Source organism: Rhinichthys klamathensis, unplaced genomic scaffold (genome assembly GCF_029890125.1).
Source record: "Rhinichthys klamathensis goyatoka isolate OS25496 unplaced genomic scaffold, OSU_Roscu_1.1 h1tg000100l_1, whole genome shotgun sequence".
Taxonomy (NCBI): domain Eukaryota; kingdom Metazoa; phylum Chordata; class Actinopteri; order Cypriniformes; family Leuciscidae; genus Rhinichthys; species Rhinichthys klamathensis.
This window is the reverse complement of record NW_026606639.1, coordinates 1,033,170-1,056,400: the sequence shown is the minus strand read 5'-3', so window position 1 is coordinate 1,056,400 and position 23,231 is coordinate 1,033,170. Positions and strand designations below refer to the sequence as shown.

At 37.3% G+C, this 23,231-nt stretch overlaps 1 protein-coding gene across 1 annotated transcript; it reads right to left on the bottom strand.

The window, feature by feature from the left end:
* Window positions 1-158: 158 nt before the first annotated feature.
* On the bottom strand, window positions 159-22,584 carry rtf1 (RTF1 homolog, Paf1/RNA polymerase II complex component). The gene is made up of 18 exons (XM_056253013.1): window positions 22,427-22,584; window positions 20,423-20,533; window positions 13,110-13,260; window positions 12,819-13,023; window positions 11,184-11,301; window positions 10,986-11,097; window positions 10,546-10,687; window positions 9,701-9,878; window positions 9,460-9,542; window positions 9,287-9,374; window positions 7,895-8,002; window positions 7,717-7,794; window positions 7,502-7,623; window positions 6,697-6,754; window positions 6,524-6,601; window positions 6,321-6,419; window positions 6,122-6,236; window positions 159-1,274 (listed from the first exon to the last, which is right to left on the bottom strand). Exons 1-18 carry the CDS (start codon window positions 22,508-22,510, stop codon window positions 1,168-1,170), a joined length of 2,037 nt encoding a protein of 678 aa, XP_056108988.1. The 5' UTR covers window positions 22,511-22,584; the 3' UTR covers window positions 159-1,167.
* Window positions 22,585-23,231: the final 647 nt, after the last annotated feature.

The following is a 23,231-nucleotide window of genomic DNA, read 5'->3' as shown; positions in this document are numbered from 1 at the left end:
TACAATGCACTATTTTCACCAAATTTTGATATTAAGTGAATATAGAATATATTTACATTTTTACTGCTTTGGTTTGAAATTGCAATTTTCTCTTCAAACTTATATGAAAAACCCCAGTACAAACATGAGCAAGAACAGTAAAAGCACAGACACAGGGATTATGAAACAGTTCCTCCTTTAATCAGCAGCGCTCACTCAAGATCGCTTATTTACAAGGCATGCCACAACTATACGAACTGACTAAAAGACTTCATCAATAATTAATGATCAATAACACTTACATCAGCTCGGGAGACAGAGGGATGTGGAAGAAAAGGAGCAGTAAAAACAAAAAAAGATACATCAATTCTCAATGTTTTCTTGCCCATGGCAGACACGTTTATTTTGATCATTGTCTTACATGAAACAAACGTTTATCTTTAGGGAGTGTGATGATATTGTGTAACTCCCCCTCTGATTGGTCGGCCCCTCGGCCTTTAAACCAGAAAGCGGAGATAAGCAGGGCTGTCCTAACAACCCCATTACACAAGGGTTGGGGTGAAGAAAAGCTTTCGAGTTTTCAAGAGGAACAAGGGAGCGAGGCAGACCCAATCACATTACTGACAAGTAAAAAAAACTTTCAAAAAAACCCAAGATTTGTGTCGTCTTTTTTAATAGTGTCCTTAGAGATAGTCATTCACAAGCTTGGATATAAAAGGGTCGTTTCTGTGAGGGTCTGAGAGGGAGAAAATAAGCTGCATACATTGGTAAGAAAAGGAGAATCAGAGGTAATGCATTTCTGTTCTCACGCCGGCACACGCCGTAAATAATGCAGAGAAATTTTCACCTCTCAAAAAGTGACCCTTTGCAGGAAAAGACCTGAAAGTTTTCATTATTCATGAATATTTCCTCTTACAAACAGGTGAAACATTTACATACACACTCATACGGTCTCTGACACGCTCAGCCTTAAAGGTACACACTTTTTCTTTCTCTTTATCATACACGCGCTCTCTCTCTCTCTCTCTCTCTCTCTCTCTCTCTCTCTCTCTCTCTCTCTCTCTCTCTCACACACACACACACACACACACACATTTTTCCAAACACACTCACACACACAGGGGTGGCCGCAGCTTTAGACCCCCTGGAACAGGTGTCCAATCATGCAGGGGTGGATAAAAACGTAGGTCAGATGAGTCCTCGTCTCTTCTTGTAGTCCTCCAGGTTGAGAGATCGGCGTGGCGCCCCATCTTTAACAGGCAATGCATTCGAACTCACCGACAAAGACTTTGATTCTGTTGATGATTAAAATAAATAATAAATTAATATAATAATAAACAATCAAATTGAAGATATAACATCATAGGATCAGATTCATATACACTACCATTCCAAAGTTTGGGATCGGTAAAATTCTTTAATGCTTTTGAAAGAAGTCTTGCTCTCTAAGGCTGAATTTATTTGATCAAAATACAGTAAAGTACTGATGTTGTGAAATATTACTACAATTTAAAATATCCTTTTTAATACATTTTAAAAATGTCATTTATTCCTGTGATGGAACAGCGTTTATTTAAAATAATAATAATAATCTTTTAACATTATAAAGGTCTTATACACACAGCATTTTTTTCTTCTTTATTAGGTACACCTGTTCAACTGATCGTTAACACAAATATCAGCCAATCACATGGCAGCAACTCAATGCATTTAGGCTATATTCAAGCTGTCAGTCCAAATCCAATTATTTGTGTATCCGATTAGAAAAAATAATCTAAATTATTGACTGTCCACACTGTGTATGGCAACTGTTTGGATCTGATTTGTGTGTCCCGAGGTGCCTTTTCATTTTCCAGAATATTTGCATTGGTTTCTATGGCAATGACGTTGCGTTAAAAGGCATACACCAAAAACAACAGCAGCAAAATTATCTTATTTACAAAATGACAATAGCCGCCGCGCTGGACTATTGCGTCTTCTGGAGGCAGAGGCAGAAACGTGGGAGGCTGGCATGCATGGCTTTATTTTGTGCTGTAGTCTTTACTGGTTTTCTATAACGACGTCTGACATGTTTATGTTTCACGTGGTGAGAGTAAATCACATAAACAAGAAAAGCGTTTTCAAACCACATAAAAACCAAAACGGATGTGTTAAAAAAAATAATCATGTGATTTTTTGCCATTCAACTTGCTAAATATGGTCGGATTCCAATTGGATATGCACAAAATGAAAAATAAAATCACATTTAGGCATCTAGACATGGCCAAGACGACCTGCTGAAGTTCAGACTGAGCATCATAATGGTGAAGAAAGGTGATTTAAGTGACTTTGAATGTGGCATGGTTGTTAGTGCCAGACGGACTGGTCTGAGTATTTCAAAAACTGCTGATCTACTGATTTTCACGCTCAACCATCTCTAGGGTTTACAGAGAATAGTCTGAAAAAGAGAAAATGTCCAGTGATATCCACAGAATACTGGCAGTTCTGTGGGTAAAAATGCCTTGTTGATGCCAGAGGTCAGAGGGGAATGGCCAGACTGGTTTGAAGCTGATAGAAAGGCAACAGTAACTAACCACTTGTTACAACCGAGGTCTTCAGAAGAGCATCTCTGAACTCACAACACGTCAAACCTTGAAGCAAACGGGCTACAGCAGCAGGAGACACACTGGGTGACACTCCTCTCAGCTAAGAACAGGAAACTGAGCCACAATTCACACGGGCTCACCAAAAATTTAACAATAGAAGATTGGAAAAATGTTGCCTGGTCTGATGAGTTTTAACATCTACTGCAACATTCAGATGGTGGGGTCAGAATTTGGCATAAACAACATCCATCCTGCCTTGAATCATCGGTTTAGGCTGCTGGTGGTGTAATGGTGTGAGGGATATTTTCTTGGCACACTTTGGGCCCTTAGTACCAATTGAACCGTTTAAACGCCACAGTCTATCCGAGTATTGTTGCTGACCATTTCCATCCCTTTATGACCACATTGAATCTCGTGATGGCTACTTCCAGCAGGATAACGTCCTGTCACAAAGCTCAAATCATCTCAAACTGGTTTCTTGAACATGACAATGAGTTCAAATACTCAAATGGGCTCCCCAGTCACCAGATCTCAATCCACTACTAGAGCACCTTTGGGATGTGGTGGAATGAGAGATTCGCATCATGGGTGTTCAGCCGACAAATCTGAGGCAACTGCGCGATGCTATCATGTCAATATGGACCAAAATCTCTGAGAAATGTTTCCAGCACTTTGTAGAATCTACTCAATGAAGAATTAAGGCAGTTTTGAAGTCAAAAGTAGCCCAGTACTAGCAAGGAGTACCTAATAAAGTGGCCAGTGAGTGTGTATGTGTTTGTGTGTGTATATATTAGGGGTGTAAGGGTTCTCGGTAAAAAAAATAAAAATAATAATAGAACCATAAGTATATGCACTGCGGTTGATCTCAAATCTGATAACGCATCTATAATATGGTTTGTTTAAATAATCCGTAAAACAGACAGTTCCACTAATGTATGTTTCTGTTGATGGATGCACATGCTGGCGCCCCAACAATACATTACAACACCGATAATCAAAAAAATGTGAACAAAACTGTCCTCGTCTTTGTAAACTTTGTTCAATGCAAGTGCCGTATGCTCGAACATGACCAGTCATTTACGCAGTCATCGTCACCCGAGTGTTGATAGCCCGCGAGCACAGGTGAGACCTGAACAGCACGTTGCTATCTGTGTTTAAACTAAACTCATTTAAGCCTTGCCGAGCGCACGACGTAAAAGAGAACTCCCGCGAGCTGTGAGAAGGTGTGTGTGTGTGTGCACTCATCTGAAGCGCACAGACGTCTTGGGGACATTCTAAAACGCTTAATGTGGAAAAACGCTTAACGTGGTTTAATGTACTAAGACAGTGGCATTAACAGACCAAACTCAGAAAACATCATACTAATAAAACATACTATGTAGAGAAAAGCAGATGAGCCCAGAATATGAGTTAAGAGTTTTCCTCCCATAGAAAACCGTTAAAGAAAACGCTTAACGTAGCTTAATGTAATATGAAAAGATATTATTAATAAACCATACTATGTAGTGAATATAAAATTTGATGAGCCCAAAATATTATTTTCATCATTACACACATATAGAAAACATTTTCCTCCCATATAGAAAGCATTAAGCAACGTTAAGCATTTTCTCTATGGGAGGAAAATGCTTAACGTGTAATTAAACGTGTTGCGTTCCTGAGTTTGGTCTATTATCACCGTCTTAGTAGGGCTGGACCGTTCGGTGGGTTGGTATTCGATTTGAAAATGTGACATTCGAATATTCGGGGGTTTTTTTTCTTTTTTTTTCACACCTGGCATCCCCCTCGAACCGGTTCTCATTCTCGCTTGAATATGTTTTACACTATAAAATCTGGTGAAATATAATACTTAACATATAACTTTGTTATAGCTACTTAATAAATATATTTGCTTCTTCTTGGACTACTAAAAGTGTTCGTGCAACGGGAGTATTCTCTGGCTAGAGCGCAGAACAGCGGAGTGTGTTTGGACAGAAGTGCATGCCTGAGCTTGTGTTTTGGGTTAAGCTGCGTTGCTTTGACATTGTGGAAAATAGAATAATAAAAGCTCTGAGGTGGTGATGGTGATGGCGCAGTGGATAAGACACATGCCTATGGTGTGAGAGACCCGGGTTCGAATCCACTGTGAGACACCAATGTGTCCCTGAGCAAGACACTTAACCCCTAGTTGCTCCAGAGGCGTGCGACCTCTGACATATATAGCAATTGTAAGTCGCTTTGGATAAAAGCGTCAGCTAAATAAATAAATGTAAATGTAAATGTAAAAACAAAATGTATTATCCTTTTTACCCGTTATTATCAATCTAAATTAATCTACTGTGAAATATTAATTTAAATTTGTGATGTTATTGAAATTGTTATTGTTATTGCTACCGTGTTCTTTATTTAGGCTATTACAGTTCGTTAATTTATTTTTCGTTTTTCTTTATTTAAATTTCGTTTTTCTTTATTTAAATTTCGTTTTTATTTATTTAAATCTACCCTACTTTGTCAGTGAGAAAAATATTATAAGACTATACCTTATTATAAATATTGCTTAAGTTAACAGACCTGTGTGTGTTTTATATCACTAGTGCAGTGTCCGTTCTCGGAGCATATAAGCTCTGCTCGCGTGAGGCGCGCGCGCTTCCCGCTCGCGCTGTTCTGTAGTTTATTAAGTGTTTATTAATTCCGAACGTGTCGCGTCTCGCCTGTCTATCTATATTGCACCAAATACGACACTGCACTCCTTGAAGTCGTTTGGATGAACGGTTCTCGAAATAATCAAAATGCAAACGGACAGACAGACATATAGAGATTCCTAAGCTTCGAATATTCAATGTTCATTACTACCGAAGCTTTGAAGCTCAAAAAATTGTATTCGGACCAGCCCTACGTCTTAGTACATTAAGCCAGGTTAAGCGTTTTAGAATGTACCCAAAAAGGGGGTTCTCTTTTAAGTCTTGTGCTTGAATGGACAAGTTCACACAAAATTTGCCAACATGCCCGTCTTTATGAGTATCCTAGCAGACATAGTCTGTTATGCCTTAAGTGAACTTCTACAGTCGAGAAAGACAATGCATATGTAACAGTATCAGTATTTTTGGATCTGTGCATTATGTCCTAAACAGCAGCCTGATATTCCTGCTGTCTGTGTTTTTAATGTTAATCAAACAAAATTCAATGAAATCACTCACTGCTCTTGATTGAATAGCTTTTGTAACTTTAATAAGGATTAATCTTTAATTTATACAGTCAAATATGCAATGTTATTTTACATTTGATTACTTTATTCAGTTTCTGTAACTGAAAACTAATGTTAGACCTACCTGAAAAACAAATAGCACATACTGAACCGTACAGAAATCGTGAACTTAAAACCGTTCACGGTTTTAAGTTCCATTACACCCCTAGTGTCTATATATAAAACCAACACACTTTTGGACGGTCGTGTAAATTGCTTACACTGATCCGACAAAACCCAACAAACGTGTTTGTTGGCATTTGTCTGTGCGGTGTGAATGACTAAAATAGTTGAATAGTAAAATGACTATAATTATTAGACATGAGACACTTACCAGCATTAGGAACCTGTAGGTCAATTTTGACATCAAAGTCGTGAACTTTGAAAAGGTCCTCTGAGAGGTCACTGTTTTGCTTGATAATGTCTTTGTCTTTCTGGCTAGCCTGGCCCTGCATTATAAACAAGTTAAACAAGTGAATACTGGGTCAGAACAGGCACATGTTGCTGTGGGGTTGTTTGCGAGAGTGTGTTACCTGTTTATTAGCCTGCTGGCTGTTGTCTTGGCCTGAGCCTGAACCATATTTCTGGTTAAGATGAGCCAAAATAGCGGCATGAACTGAGGGATCTCTTGCCTGTAAAAAAAAAGAAAGAAAATTCAGTTTTTTAAAATGATCAATTTATAAGGATGAGAATAAAGGAAAAGTGGAACAGAAAAGCTGACAGAAAGATGCCTCACATTGGACACCATAGTCGGTTTACACTGCCGTCTGGTGAATGGATCCATCTGCTGGTTCTTCGCGTTCTGACCCTCTGCCTGAAACACAACCAAGACATTTTATATTCTAGAATATTCTTTAGGAGAGAAACAGCTCAATCAATCAATAAATAAATCCTGACGGGTACACCTACCACCAATGCCTTCTCAGACTCCACAATATTCCAACTCCGATTCCTCTGGTTAATATAGCTGGGGGAAAAAGAAAAAAGAAAAATGATTATGAAGAGGAGGGGTTAGAGGGTTTGTGTGTGTGTACACTACTGTTCAAAAGTTTGGGATGAGTACTTTTTTTAATACTTTTATTCAGCAAGAATGCATTAAATTGATCAAAATTGACCGTAAAGACATTTAGAAGTTCTTAATTTATAAATAAATGCGGTTCCTTTGATCTTTCTATTCAAAGAATCCTGAACTGGAGACTAGAGTAATGATGCTAAAAATTCAGCTTTGCCATCACAGAAATAAATTACATTTTAAAATATATTAAAATAAAAAAGTTATTTTAAATTGTTATTACAGCTGTCGATCGCGATTAATCGATTCCAAAATAACAGTTTGTGTTTACATTTGTAATATATTTTTGTATATAATTATATATATATTGTGTGTGTATATATATATATATATATATATACACATACACACACACACACATTATAGATTTCTATATATAGAAATATAATACACACACACATACACATATATTATATAAACACAAACTTTTATTTTAGAATTTATTAAAATTGCGATTACTTGATTTGACAGCACTAATTGTAATATTTCACATCATTATTGTTTTTACTGTTTTTTAATCTAATAACTTCAGCCATGGTGATCATGAGAGACTTTTTTCAAAAACATTAAAAACATCTAACAAACTCCAAACTATTGAGTGGTTGACTTGAGTAGAAGTAGTATTGAATGTGCGTTTCTGACCTGATAGCAGAGATATTTTTGGTTCTCTGTCGGTCAAGTGCTTCTGCCCTCTCCTCCAGCTCATTCAACTGATCTTGCAGTACTTTCGCCTTTTCTCCATCCCCACTCTCCTCAGCCATGGCCTGTACACACAAGTTATACATGATTAGAATGAGAACAAGTAGGCACTTAAACGACACAATTTTACTATTTCTAGTACATCTAATCATTACAACCTTCTCTTTGAAAAGTTGTGTTTTCTTCATGGCGTAGTTTGATGGCGCCTTTCGGAATCTGTCCTTCTCTTTGACAATCTGTCATTAAAAATATTTCACATTAATACAATCATTAAGTTGATACCTATCAGAATATTCTGTATTAAGGACAACAGGAAATGACATCAGTGGGACGTACATCCTCAATGTCTTTGTCATTAAATTTGTAGTTGACCGCCTCCTTGATGGACTGCTCTTTTTTGGAGATCTCATCTAGAGTAGGAAACTGCATTCCTGCTGACATCATCTATGGGGCAGCAAGCAACGAGGTTACTACTGGATATGCACATCCCATAATGCTACAGTGTGGCAGTACTTCTACAATTAACCTAAAATTCAACCAAAATTAAAATTTAGTTTCCATAATAAATTAGCTTAAAGTAACACCAGGTTACTTTTGCTCTCGGGGTGGGGTCCCCCTACAGTTGGGAAACAGTATTGTTCTCTAGACCTCTACTACTGTCGTAAACTCTGTCATCCTACATGCACGTGCAATTGTTGACAACCACGATAGCCCTGAACACTGTAGGAGGAGGTCACATGCAGGTGTTCTGCTTGCGTCGCGTGTGAAATGTCTTCAACCCAGGTACAGTGGCATATATTTCAGCATGTCATATGAATATAATTTCATGGGTTTTATTTTTTTTCTAACGACAAATGATCGCGATGATCACGTTTACAAGCCAGCGTCATTATAGTAGCCTAGTAACTGAATCTATATGATACTTCAATGCAATGTTTGAGAGGTAGATAATAACCATATATCATCAATATTATAATATCAAGCTACCATAAATGAATCTGGAAATTTTACAAATCGATTTGCATTATAGCTTGAGGCAAGACAAATAAACAAATATCACAGACATGTTAGGTATCCTAAAATATGATTTTGTACATCTTATATATTTACTTGCAAGAATGTAGACCCTACCAAACTTGTGCACGTCGTTTAGACATAGGCTTTCATTTGATTTTTTATTTTTATTTTTTGCCAAGTCCGCATCGGTCGGGCACCCCTCCTCCTCCTTCAACTCACGCCAGCGAGAAAATGCTGGCCCAATGTTGATCCTCGTTCTGCCTTTAACGCGATCACTTTCTCTTTTTCTCTTTTTGCTTTGCTCCGATAAAACCTTTGCTTTCTTGTTTTTCTGTGCTGCTTCGGCCATGACTATAAAATTTGGCTCGCACGTCCGATTTTAAGGAAGTGGTGGAAGTGACGTATATGCCGTAAAGCAGTCGAATTTTGTAGTTCTCTGTTCGCCGGTTACTACCCGAAACCCGAAGTTTAAAAGTACGATTAAAAACGCTACAGACCCCGTCAGGCTATGGCAGACGTGTCATTCAACCTATTGTAAGTCGATGTACCATCACAAGAGACGTGGAAGTATATTATGAAGGTTGAAAAGTTACCTGGTGTTACTTTAATAGAGTAAATAAAAGTTTAAGTACAAATGAGACAAAAGAAAAAAAAAGAATACATACTTCTAAGTTGTTGTTTTTTATTGAACATTCCATATTTAAAACTCACCGCCTCTCTCCATTTCATGAATTCGTTTTCAGTGAACTCCTGATTGGACACAAACTCAAGTCTGAAGACGCGCATGTCATTTCCATGTCTGCAAACATGCAATACACATTACACAAGTCATGGGCGACAAAAAGATGAAAGCACATATAATCAGTTTTCCTATGCAAACGTACCGGAGCTGAAGGCCTTTATTTGTTCGTGTGGACCCAAGCTGATAAACTTTAGCCGTCTCCACAACATCAGTGATTTCAGCCACCTACAGGATTTCATTTCAGAAATTGTCCATTTACAACTCTGTATATTCCATGTGATATCTTAAAATGTGTTTTCAGGTTGCAGTTGTTTGTGGTATCACAAAAGATGAAAGATGTTTATTACGTGAATGGATAAGAAACGTTAATATTTTTCACTGACCCGATAAACAGGCTTGCTGCTGCTGTTTCCAATGCCAATTCGAACAAAACAACCAGTAACAGTTTTAGCAAAGAACGGCATGTGACACCAGCGCTCCAGTTTGTGCCGGGACAGTCGGATCCGATTCAGCTCGTCTGGTAATGACACTGGCTGGGACTTGGGCGGAGCCTCCTCTTTCCTGAAATACAGGTGAACAGTTGATAAACATGCTTATTACAAAGGGACACAACTGTCACACCATTTAAAAAACTATATAATAATAATAGAAAAATTCCAATACTGTTTTATAAATCTATAAAGTTAAAATCTAGAAGTACTGTATATAAATGATAAAATCTATACATATATTTACATAATGTATACATACACTAAATAAAAAGTTTGGGGTCTGTAAGATTTTAGTATTGAAGAAGTTAATACCTTTATTGCTTTAAATTGATCAAAAGTGACAAGAAAAATATGCATGATGTTACAAAAGATTTATATTTCAAATAAATGCTGTTCTTTTGAACTTTCTATTTATCAAAGATTCCTGAAAAAAAATGTATAACAACATTGATACGAATATGCTGAAAAATTCAGTTTTGCAATCACAGGAATAAATGACATTTTAAAATAACTGTTTTCTTTTTTAATATATTTTAAATTGTAATAATAATACTTTTTTTCTTTTCTTTTTTTTTTCTTACTGACCTCAAACTTTTGAATGGTAGTGTATGTCCAAGTAAAAAAAAATAATTATCATGTAATTTTATTTCATTTTTAACTGAATCTAACATTTTATCCAAATTGTTGTTTCATACTAAGAAGGTTAATGCAAAGTAGGTAAATTGTCTAATACTTACTCCTCCTCTTCATCAAAAGATGAAGACCTTGAGCTGCGGTCACTCTTTACTGAAGACTTGTCATCATCATCTTCCTCCTCCTCTTCATCATCTGAGTAGACCTCACTTGTCTTCAGCGGCTGCCGTTTGGAAAGGAGCTCAGCTGAAAGGTTAATAGTTATAGATCAGATACTGGCATGACTGGCAACAGAATGCTAATTTTTTGCACAATACAAGATATACTACTTATTGTTTTGTTTTTTGTTTTAAAAAAAAGCTTAATAAAAGAAATGTTTTAAACATGCTACATTGTAGTTTGATCACCCTGCATGTAAGTGGCATCCAGTTATAATCTAAGTAAATAGGGTTATTTTGGATTTTTAATGATTAATTCCTATTTAAAATTCTGTCTGTTATTCAATGTCTTCTGATTAACGATGAGAAATTGATAAGAAAAGTACCAGTTCTGTTTTTCCTCTTCTCTCTTTCTGCTTTCAGCTCTTCCATGGCCTGTGACTTCTTGTCCAGCTTCTCATCTCTCTTGATCCGCCTCTCTTTGTTGTGGGACATTACCTGACATCAATAGAGAGGAAACACGTGTAAAACCATATTTGCGTTCCTATTTTAGAAAAGGCTTGTTGGCTATACAGTTTACTTACCACCTGAGTATCTGGGACCTGAGACAGTTTTCTCTTCTCTTGCTCCTCCTCCTGTTTCTTCTTCTTTTCTTCCTTTTCCTTCTTCTTCGCTGTCTTCAGTTTTTGCTTTATTTCAAACCTTATTGGGAGAAATAAACATTTATTGATAAGAAGAACCGTTTCTTCTGACTTCATTCACGGCAAGATTACATTTATTTCTGCACAATACAACCAGTGTTGCTATTATAAATAAACTAAAACTAATAAAAACAATTCAGTAATTGACACCTAAAGCATTAGCTAATGTATTTTTTTTTCCGATTTAAATAAATTTGAAATAAAATAAATACTTAAACAAAAATGAGAAATGGAAACTAACAAATACTTTCAGTACTAAAATGACATATGCCTGCTACAGACTTTGCGATTTCAACAATAACATATAAGATCATTACGAATCACACTGTACAACATGGATCTAATAAACTTGGGTACGACATGTTTGTAGACTGTACAATGATGACATCTATTGAATTGTAGGCTACGGCGCAAGTTAGTATAGAAGAATAAGACGTCATCAGCATGCGCTAGTGGCAAACAAATAGAGCAAGATAACTTGGCAATTGTGGTTTTTATGTGTGCTGAAAAAAGAGAAGGAAGCCAAAGAGGAGAATATGGACGCGGTCATGGCTAGGGAAAAGAGGCCAACTGGGCATGCCAATTTTGTAAATGGAGCTTGAGGCAAGTGGGTTTAAGTTTTAGCTCCATGTCGCGTTGATCAATACGCCATTTCATGTTGCAATTTTATTGGCTAGTCAGTAGACGTAGGTCGCAGCAGCAAACACACAGAGATGATCATGTTAAATTTCTGACACTGTCAGAAAATTATTCCAGGCTATCTTTGATCGCAAGACCGTGACAACGGCCGACAACGATGTAGGACCACCGTTTAGAAGCCACGACCACAGAAATCGCCACGATTGGTCATCTCTCGCCTGGGACAGCCCAAAATCATTCAATGTGTACCGGGCATAAAAAAAAATAATTAAAGCTATATAAAAAGTTTAAAGTGCTATAATAGATTTAAACAATATATTTACATGCATCCAAGGTCAAAAAAACACTTTAACTTTTCTTATAATATACATTGCACATCACCTTATTTCTCAGAGTCTGAAATTGGCCAGATGGCCCAGTCTGTTGTGATTGGTCTACCGCTTACACAGTGTTCGAAAACAAAACGCTTATATTTATTTTAGCAGATAATAACTTTGTCATGCACTTTGATCTTTGAAACTTTTAAGACCTTTTACATCTCACAAAAAACTATGCATTAAAGGTAATGTCTGAAAAAGCATAATAGGGGCACTTAAAAAAAAAAAACTTAAAAAAAAGACAACTGAAAATATAAAAACAAAAGATAACTAAAAATATTAACAAATACTATAATAGCATATAATTAATACTAAAATAACACTGAATACAACATTGAGAATATTGCAGTACTTTAATGCTCTTTTTATTGGCCCTTTGTGATTCCCAAAGACCATGAAATTAAGGCTATTTTCGCAGTTCCGTCTTTTCTTGCAAGTATAAACATATTTCGACTAAATCAGACCTTGGCCGCTCAGATCTGAGCTTTGAAACTCCTCTCACCTCCTCTTGAGGACTTCTCTTTTCTCTATACGGTTAAACAGCTCCTGTTCTCTCTCCTTTTCCGTCATCTGCTCCAAACGGGCCCTGTCCTCCTCATCCCCCATTAGATCATCTCCATAACCATCCCGGAAAACCTCATCCTCTGATGACGAGTCAGAATCTGAGCTGGAGGATGAGCTGTTACTGTCGGAGTCTGACACCTCACCTTATGAAACGTAAAGCAGGGATAAACACCTTTTGAAATGTACTTTTCCAGAAAACAGCATTACAGAATCCAAACCGCTGCCTTACCCTCCTCTGGAGCCGAACTCTCTGCTGAACTGTCTCCATTTGAGCTGCCGGATGAAGCCGTCTTGCCCTTTCTTTTCTTGACTGTGTTCTTCTTTTCAGGCCCTTTGCTAGGTTTCCCCTTCTTTTTGGTTTTAGTGCCTCCAACAGTCCACTAATAGATCAATAGAACATATCGATAAGGAGTTTACAATCAACTTTTGACATGGACACTGAGGATTTCTTTCAGACCCAGGATATTTTCAAAAGTATTTCAAATTCGTAACAGCACACACTTCAGTCACCTAATCAGACATAAGACACAACTGATTCAATGTATTTAGTATTGTAGTACGTTCTAGATGTCACTGTATATTTTGCCATCGAAATGATCAAGACTTAAAATGACAACTACACATTTTTTTGCTCTGTTAGTACATTTAAATAACCATAAAAACCTGCAGATTTCTGCAACCTTACTGCAGTATATAAGCTTGGAAAAATTGTGTTTCTCATTACACTAGCTTCTGATTTGCATTGAAAGTCTACATGAAATGGCAATCAATGAGAAAAATAAAATAGTGAGATTGAGATGTGATTTTAACCTCAGGTTGTGGAACAAGTTCACCCTCAATATCATCTCAACAAATCTCAAAGGTGGAACTTCTTTTTAAAATCTATCATTATTTACTATTGTAACCTTATAACATTATTACATTAACTACCAATAAGATTTGCTACAACAGTAGCAACACCTTAAAACAACACCAAAATTGGTTATTGGTCTATTGGTTAATAATATTTTCTGTGGAATAACATTCACTAATAAACCACTCAGAATAAGACCAGAACCGTATATATTAAACTTCCGGTCGAGTTGGGTATGCTGGCGCGTTCTGGCTGCCGCTCCGTTCTAGGAACAGACATTGTGATGCGGTGTATTTTATTTATGTACGCCGGGAATTTGCTTCTCTTGGTGCTGGCCTGGTGGCCTTCTTTTGGCTTTGTGGGCTCACAGATAGGCCTATCTGGAGCTGGTGTTAACGCGGCTTCAATGAATATGGCCTTACAGTACACCTCCCGCCAGCTGTTATCCCTGAAGCAGAATTATTATCTGTCTAGGGACACCTATGTCCACTGTGACAGGGCTGGATTGCTGCGGCCCAAGCGATATATTCATCGAAGCTCAGGACAAAGATGCGTCTCTTCCTCGTCTTCTTCCATCCCAGTTTTGAACTGTCGACGAAGGATTAGAAGACTGTCTTACTCTGGTGTTGATTTTACTAAATTATCAGCTCTGCCATCTAAGAGGCATCCCTGTTGATGCGGTGACTGCAAGCCCTTTAAAAGCCGCGTTACTTAACGTGCGGATTTTATTATGGACAAAAAGCTGGACTTGTTTCTTCTTACGGAAACATGGCATAAACAGGACGACGGTCTTCTTTTTAATCAGCTGACTCCAGCGGGCTTTGGACTTATCGACATCTCGCGGACTACAGGCAGAGGTGGTGGTATTATAGTTGTCTATAAATAAGGATAAGGATTTTTTTGTCTGAATTTGCTGATCTACTGTCTATATTGTCTGTCAAATTTAAGAGAATTTTTATTCTTTTTGAATTTGAATTTCTCATTTGTACAGTCAGCCCCCTGGTATAATGATGATTAGCGTTTACAGAAGGCTGCATGTCGGAAATTGGAGCGAAAATGGCGTTGCTCTGGTTTAAAGTAACAACAGGTAACTTTTCAACCTTCATAATATATTTCCAAGTCTCTTGTGATGGTACATCGACTTACAATAGGTTGAATGACACGTCTGCCATAGCCTGACGGGGTCTGTAGCGTTTTTAATTGTACTTTTAAACTTCCGGTTTCGGGTAGTAACCGGCGAACAAAGAGAACTACAAAATTCGACTGCTTTACGGCATATACGTCACTTCCACCACCACCCCCACTTCCTTAAAATCGGACTTGCGAGCCAAATGTTATAGTCATGGCCGAAGCAGCACAGAAAAACAAGAAAGCAAAGGTTTTATCGGAGCAAAGCAAAAAGATAAAAAGAGAAAGTGATCGCGTTAAAGGCAGAACGAGGATCAACATTGCAGAGCTGCCAACTCTCACGCATTGGCCGTGAGACACCCGCATTTGATTGGTTTCACACGCTCACACGTACGCCACACCCCCGGTTTCTCACGCTAAATTGTCAACCCGGTCGGTCAAATCCCTGAAAGATGAGTTTATCTATAGATCTACCTGTTGAGCCACTCGTGATCGACAAGTTATACCGCAAATTAGTTCAAATCTCCCGGAATCTAGAGCGAGCGCGCACGCGAGACAGAGACTGTGCTCCAACGCGCGCGGACGGCAGAGAGAGAGAAAGCGAGCGAGAGACCTTGCGTATGCAGGGAGCATCGAACCCCCCATCCAAAAAAGAATGCCTCTCTCTAACCTCTCTAATTCGCTAGAGTAGTAGCGAATTATCAATCTGGTAGCTAGTAAACGATATTCTAGTTTTTGATGGTTAGCTATCGCTAGTATTCTCGTTCTGATTTGAACTTTGCAATCGATGAAATGCAAATAGCAAATGTTTGACCTAAAAAGTGTAGTCTACTCAACATGTACAAAGAAAGGAGGAAGATTATTAATAAAATCATATTTTAGGATACCTAACATGTTTGTGATATTTGTTTATTTGTCTTGCCTCAAGCTATAATGCAAATCGATTTGTAAAATTTGCAGATTCATTTATGGTAGCTTGATATTATAATATTGACGATATATGGTTATTATCAACCACTCAAACATTGCATTGAAGTATCATATAGATCCAGTAAAACGGTAACCAATAGACTAGGCTACTATAATGACGCTGGCTTGTAAACGTGAGCATCGCGATCATTTGTCGTTAGAAAAAAATAAAACCCATGAAATTATATTCATATGACATGCTGAAATATATGCCACTGTACCTGGGATGAAGACATTTCACACGCGACGCAAGCAGAACACCTGCATGTGACCTCCTCCTACAGTGTTCAGGGCTATCCTGGTTGTCAACAATTGCACGTGCATGTAGGATGACAGAGTTTACGACAGTAGTAGAGGACAATACTGTTTCCCAACTGTAGGGGGAGCCCGAGAGCAAAAAACTACCTGTTGTTACTTTAAATGTGTTTCACCAAGCTTGGAAAAACTGCTTGACACACTACAGAGTAACTATTGAAACTGCAAGATCTGCATATTTCTCATATATATTTTCGAAAATAATCAAAACTATCCTAGACAGCTCTTTCTTACAATTAACAGTCTACTTAATGCAGATGGAATTCAGTAAAAAAAAAAAATTAACAACGTTCGCAGTCGCACAAATATTCGTACTTCTTTTGGATCTGCTGATCTTACAGCTAATACACTAAGTTTCTCTGGCACTTTTTTCTCCAAATTTACTATATTACAATCTGAGATGCTCTGCAAGCAGGTTTCTCGTATGAAAGCTTCCACTTGCATACTTGATCCTATGCCTTCTAGCCTGTTTAAATCTTGCTTTGGTCCTTTATGTCCCTCAGTTCTTGCTATAATAAATGACTGTCATCTGGGGAGGTGCCAGCAGCACTTAAACCTGCTGCTGTCACTTCCGTTTAAAAAAGCAAAATCCTGGGCGATAATTTGAAAGATTTCTCATGTCAATCTCAAATCTTTCATTCCTGGCTAAAATCTTGGAAGGTGTGGTTGCGGCCCAATTAAACAAACACTTAAATGAAAATAATCTATTTGAGCCTCATCAATCTGGGTTTAGGAAATTACACAGCACTGAGACTGCATTGGTTAAAGTCACTAATGACTTACTAATAGCCTCCGACTCCGGCTCTATGTCCCTTCTCATTCTCTCGGATCTTAGTTCAGCCTTTGACACTATTGACCGTGCACTGTTACTAAATCGCCTTGAAGATGTATTTGGTTTGTCACAGACAGTTCTTGTCTGGTTCAAGTCCTATTCCACTGACCGCAGTCAAAATTTTTTTTTGGGTGGCTATAGGTCCAAAGTTGGTTCTGTTCATACTGGCGTCCCACAGGGGTCTGTATTGGGTCCCTTACTTTTTAGTATGTATATCTATCCACTTGGTCAATTATTAAGATCTCTTGACCTTAACTATCACTTTTATGCTGATGATACGAAGATTTATATCCATTCAAGACCGGGTCAGCAAGTGGACAATGTGCATCTTTAATTCGAACTGTATTGCTAAGATCAAGATTTGGATGTCTAATAATTTTCTGTCTTTAAATGGCTCAAAAACAGAACTTATGCTCCTCTCCTCATCAACTGCGAAAGGCGGGGGCTCTCATTCTGTCTGTTGATGGTGTTGCCATGGAGTTTCAAAGCAAATAAAAAATCTGTCAAAAAGACACTGTCATTTGAGTCTTTTGTGCAGAATACGGTTAAGACATCCTTTTATCACCTCAGGAATATAGCACGTTTACGTCCTATGTTATCCGCCTCAGTTGCTGAGAAGTTGATAAACTCTTTTGTCTTTTCACGTGTTGACTACTGTAATGGTCTTCTAGTTGGGGTATCTAAATCATCAATTGACAAACTGCAATATTTACAAAATTCGGCTGCTAGAGTATTGTCTGGGATCAGGGCTAGGGATCATATTACCCCTGTCTTGGAGTCTTTGCACTGGCTACCTGTCAGGTACCGTATTGATTGTAAAATCCTTATGTTGGCATATAAGGCTTTGTATAATATGGCTCCTCAGTACTTGAATAACTCAGTACCTCAGTAACTCAATGCCTTACACACCACATCGTAATCTGCGTTCCTCTCAGAGTGGTCTCTTGGTTGTGCCCAAGACACGCCTTCGTTCTAGGGGTGATAGAGCATTTTCTTCCTATGCTCCTAAGCTTTGGAATTCTCTCCCGGCCGACGTCAGGGAATCAAATACATTAGTGACTTTTAAATCTCTTTTTAAAACATTTTATTTTAGAATTGCTTTTACTTGATTATTAATTTTATTTGTTTATTTTTGTATTTAAAGTGTGTAGTTTTCTCTGTTATGTTTGCCTGTAAAGCGCTTTGATAAAGCAACTTTTAAAGGCGCTATATATAATATAATGTATTATTAATAAACAGAATGGAAATGTAGCAACAGATTTTTGATTCTGTATTATAACTTACATCTGAGTGAAATTAATTGTTTAAAAAAATTAAAAAAATGAGTGAGCAGGTTCAAGTCCTCGGTTGTTGTTCGGATGGAACCAGATCTGAATGCACATTTGCAGTTGATTGTAAGAATAAGGCAGGTTTAAGCAGACTCAACTATCGGAGAAGTCCAGCATACATCACCAGAGAGAAGTCAGAAGTCTCATTTCACTGGATGATCGATTTAATGACTTCTTGATAAAATTAGTTTTGACTTCATAAAAAAAAAAAAAATAATTGAACATGCACATGATGATTACAAGTGTAATCTCACTGTATGATACTGATTAACTGATTTGGCAGACATCCTGAACTTTTACTTGCAGTAACGAATACAATAAAACTGTGATGGTAATTTGTTTGGTTCCTGTGATGTGGAAATTACATCAGCTAAAGAAGGCCGGTTAAGATGAGTAGGATCAACTGTATTCACACATCTCTGATCTTCAATGTTCTCAATAATAATTCTAGACTAGTGTTGGGCGATATGCTCCATAGCATAGTCATATCACCAGCCTGTGAGATTGTAGATGCACAATATTATCAAGCGCTGCGGGTGGGGGGTGCAATAGTTTACTATCTGATCATTAGTTTACTTATTTATTTACTAATTAGTTTAATAACTTAGTTTTATTAGGGGAAATGATAATCATTGTCTAACATTTTTTGAGCACAGAGGGAATTGGTGATAAAGAAAAAATGTCACGTCGCATTTCACCCAAAAGAAGTATTTCACCCAAAAGCTGAGCTTGTGGATATCACACAGGCAGTTTGCAAACTGTGGATCAGAGTTATGCCGGTGAAGGACACTCAAACCACAGTCAAATATTCACAGAAAGTGAAAGCAAAAGGCTGCTTTTTTTTCATCGATGACTGATTATTGTGTTGTGTTTGGACCTAAAGACTTATTATATCATTTTAGTAATGTGTCATTAAAATGTTTAAATGTGCTATGGAAACAAAATGCCTTGGCGTAAACAACAACTGTACAAATAATGCGTTTCTTTTACAACAAGCACTTTTGACAATTTGTCAATAGAACACCTTTGATGTGGGATGTAGTTGTGTAGTCTGTTTTAAAAACATTTTCATTTCATTGAGGAGGTCTTAATCCTCAAACGCGAATCATTTTCGCAATGGTGGTTATGCGGTGAAGTCGTTATGAAATTAAGGGAACGCAAATTAATTTTAGGTCCTAAAATTAATTTTATAATGATAGCCTGATAATAATAACAATAATTTAATAGATTAATGGGAAAATGAGCCAATTATCATCTTGATATCGTCAAAGGGATTGGCTATTTGCGATTTCTCTGACTATCATCTATCGGCACAACCTAGACGGTTCAAACAAATGTTTGCAGGATTTTTCCTGCATTGAAAAAAAATTGCCAGCAGCCAAAATTAATCTTTGTCCCACCAAAGATTAATTTGATCATTTAATGTGATTAAACCTGCCGTTCTGTAATACCGATACCCGCTGATAGCCGGATGCTTTAAAATGCTCCAGTGAGTGTTTGCGCTTTGTGACGAGCGTCAAGTGTGTTTTTGCAGTGTTGAACTTAGTAGCCAGTCACAAACATATCTGTTGAGCGCGTGAACGCAATATGCAATCAGATGCGTTAAAGTTAGACAAAATACGCTCAACATTTTTCAAAACCATGGCTGAGTTTTTGTTCAGCACGAGTTCTGCACGCTCGTGAATCCTTTCATTATGTCAAACGACCTTTGTAGGAAGTATTATATAGTGTAAATGCAAAATAATAGAGCTACAACTTTTTCTAAGTAATGTGATACTTAGTTGTTCATTTTATTACAAACTTTTCAATCAGTGTCTTTTTAGATATAAATTTACAGATTATTAAACATAAAATTCTAAGCACTTTATTTTATCATCTGTCCTGGCAGTGATTATTTTTTGTTTCAATAATAAATAGGATTGATTAATATTACAAACTATTTTTTTTGGATTTATTATCAGTGCTGGGCTCACAGTTCACATAGTTAGGGTACCTTGAACTGTGTGTGTGGATGACCGTGTTCATCCGCCTCCACCAAAGACCATTTTTGACCCAGGAAAAAGCCTGAATATCCAAAAAAGTCAGCACCAATCTTTAGTAACTGAAAAGCTCCATACCTCATCATCACTGTCTGATGTCTCTGAGTCCGTGGAGGCGGCAGGTTTACTAACAGGCTCTTCCTGTTCATCAGAATCCACACGCTTTCTCTTGGCAAGAGACAGCAGCTCCTGCAAAAAGCAGAGGAAGATTGACAGCTAGGACTTTCCTCAAGTGAAATTCCTTGTACTTGGTGAAGAAATAAGGTGAATCCCCTCTTTATTGTTCATTGAAAACCTAAAGAAAACGTGCAGGCTGTCATAATGTCCACACAATTCTACTTTATGTTTTAGGCCTGCAGGGAAGGTGTGGCAGCAGAAATAATGCTACATATTATGCTATTTATGAATAATAGTTTTAAAGCAGTTAATCAGTTCTTTCTGTTTAATGAACCCAAATAGTGAGTGATCTATAAGCTTGCCTGTCAGGGTGTCTGCTTATGTGCTGCTCATTTAATCCTGAAGTACAAAAACACATAACAGAGGGATTCGGGATAGTTATAACCTAACACTCCTAATGCTCTAACAACCACTATATGGTTAAACAGGGTCTAATCGTCTCAAAGCACAGACAGATGTCAAACTCCACTGAGCATGGGGTTTTCAGGCCAAATATGACCTGCATTTGAGCATAATTATGTGGTCCTATTTGGTACTCATTTAATCTGTTAGTATTAATTAACATTTCAGCATAGAATATACATGCAACACACAAAAAACATTACTGTATAGTAATATAGTGTCAGTAATCACACTGCTGTTAGTGTTTGTGTTGAGCTCTGTTTAGCTGCTAGCTGGCTAGCTCTGAAATTTGTCAACAACATCGAAATAAAAACAAGTGCACAGGTTGATATAGAGTGTAGTATGGAGTACTGCCTATAGGGTGCATATCATGGTTCAAATTCATGCGTTCGCCAAGCAAGGGTTTTCAAACTGGGGTCTGGGGACACAGGGGAGCTAAGGGAGACCTAGGGCATCCAATGTAAATTTGTAATGAAATAATAACAGTAAAACAATAAATGTATTAACAATATATAATACTATTAAATTATTTAAATAACTACCGGTACATTAAAATAAGTTAAAATTAAATAATAACAGTGTACTAGTTAGTAGAAAAAACTGGAATGCAACTTAAAATAAACTAAATCTTTTCCAAATAATATTTTAGACAATTTTATAATATTTTTTTTCACTGTATATATTAGGTATTTATACAAGCAACTATATCGACGTCTTTTAAATTTTAGGCCGGGGGTCCCTCACACAAGGGTGGTCATATATAGGAGTCCATGGCACCTAAAAGATTGAAAACCTTGCCATAATGCAAATTATTATTTTTATTTTTTTATTATTGCTATTTTGGATTATTAATCTAAAACTGAATATTTGGAGAAATAATCAGCATTAAATTAAGTTTAATGTATATAAGCATTTTTTTTTTACATTTTAAACTTAAAACCTATAAATAACGTTACAATTTTTAAGTTTTATTAAAAAATATATTGTCAAATGACCATTAGCAGTTAAGCACATCATAAATCACATAAGCTCTTTTGACACAACAGTAAACTTTAATACTTAAATAGGTCTCCATATTCTTATTTTCATGCATTATGTGACTTTCAACTGTCCAATCAGAAACTGCTTTCAGAATGTTTGCGAAGAGTCTGTCCGCTCTAGTCTCTCGTCATATTTCTACGGCTACAACCGAAATAGAAGTTTAGCCGCGGCACTGTGACGTCATAAAACAGAAAAGGTTCTAAACGCACGCGGCTACTTTTGTAAAGCCGAAATAGCCGCGTGCTGTAGGCGACAATAAAAAAACGTAAAATATCAAAATTGCAGGTGTTACTGTCTCAAAACCAACACGACGGCACCATATAGGCCCCTGCTAACCAGCTAGCTTTCCTACATCACTTAGCATGGGACTTCAACACACACGTACAGTTCTGACACCTTAATGCCTTAGAGATCGGTAAAAGCGAGGTTTTTGGATCACATTCACGTGAATGATATTCCTACCTGATCCAAATTATCATCGCTTGCACTATCCTCCGAGTCAGAGTCAATCACGACCCGACCTTTCCGTTTCTTTACATTCACCATGGTTAGCTGCCTGGCTCCCCTGTGTGTGTGTTTAAACAGCAGCGCCGCACTCCTCCACACAAAGGCGCTAGAGCTCCTCTACGCATGCGCACACGTCACTCCGAAAACCAGCGATGACATACCGGTACACATGACTGGACTAGAGATGTGCTGTATTTGTTAATTGTAACTAATATGTATACATTTATTTAGCCAAAATTATAATATTATTTGATAATCACTAAATGTGATGTGGGTGGGAATCACCTGCGAGAGATATTTGGTGTCGGTAGGACCATAATCACGTGTGCTTGTTTCAGGTAAGGACAGATTATATGACGGACTGCAATGGCACAAATGAGTAGTAAAAATGAATTGCTTTTCGAGACATATTTTACGTTTATTCTTTTATTGTTTTTTAGATATGACAAATGTGGTCACCCTCAGTGTTTGTAGCATAGCTGTAGCATGTAATAATAACTGTCATTAACATTCAATCACTCAGTGGCTTTTTCATGTGACTTCTGAATGTCATATCCAGTCAACTAAGATCTCATTACAATCAGGTGAACGTGTAAGTGTTTGCAAAGAAAAGAGAGATGACTGTAAGATATTCAGGGGCTTTTTGCATGTTAATGTACTATTGTGGTACTCTTTAGAGTTGGTTTTTGGGGTTTTCAATCTTTTAGATTCCACGGACCTCCATGTATGATCGTGCAAGAGACCACCATCCTAAAATTTA

What these genes read in the sequence shown, in the direction of transcription:
- rtf1 (XM_056253013.1), bottom strand. Translation starts at nt 22,510, where the DNA reads ATGGTGAATGTAAAGAAACGGAAAGGTCGGGTCGTGATTGACTCTGAC. An exon ending in ATGACAAAGACATTGAGGAT is followed by an intron (nt 7,795 to 7,894) that starts GTACGTCCCACT and finishes TTTTAATGACAG; the next exon opens with ATTGTCAAAGAGAAGGACAG. An exon ending in AGTCTGAGAAGGCATTGGTG is followed by an intron (nt 6,602 to 6,696) that starts GTAGGTGTACCC and finishes GTTGTGTTTCAG; the next exon opens with GCAGAGGGTCAGAACGCGAA.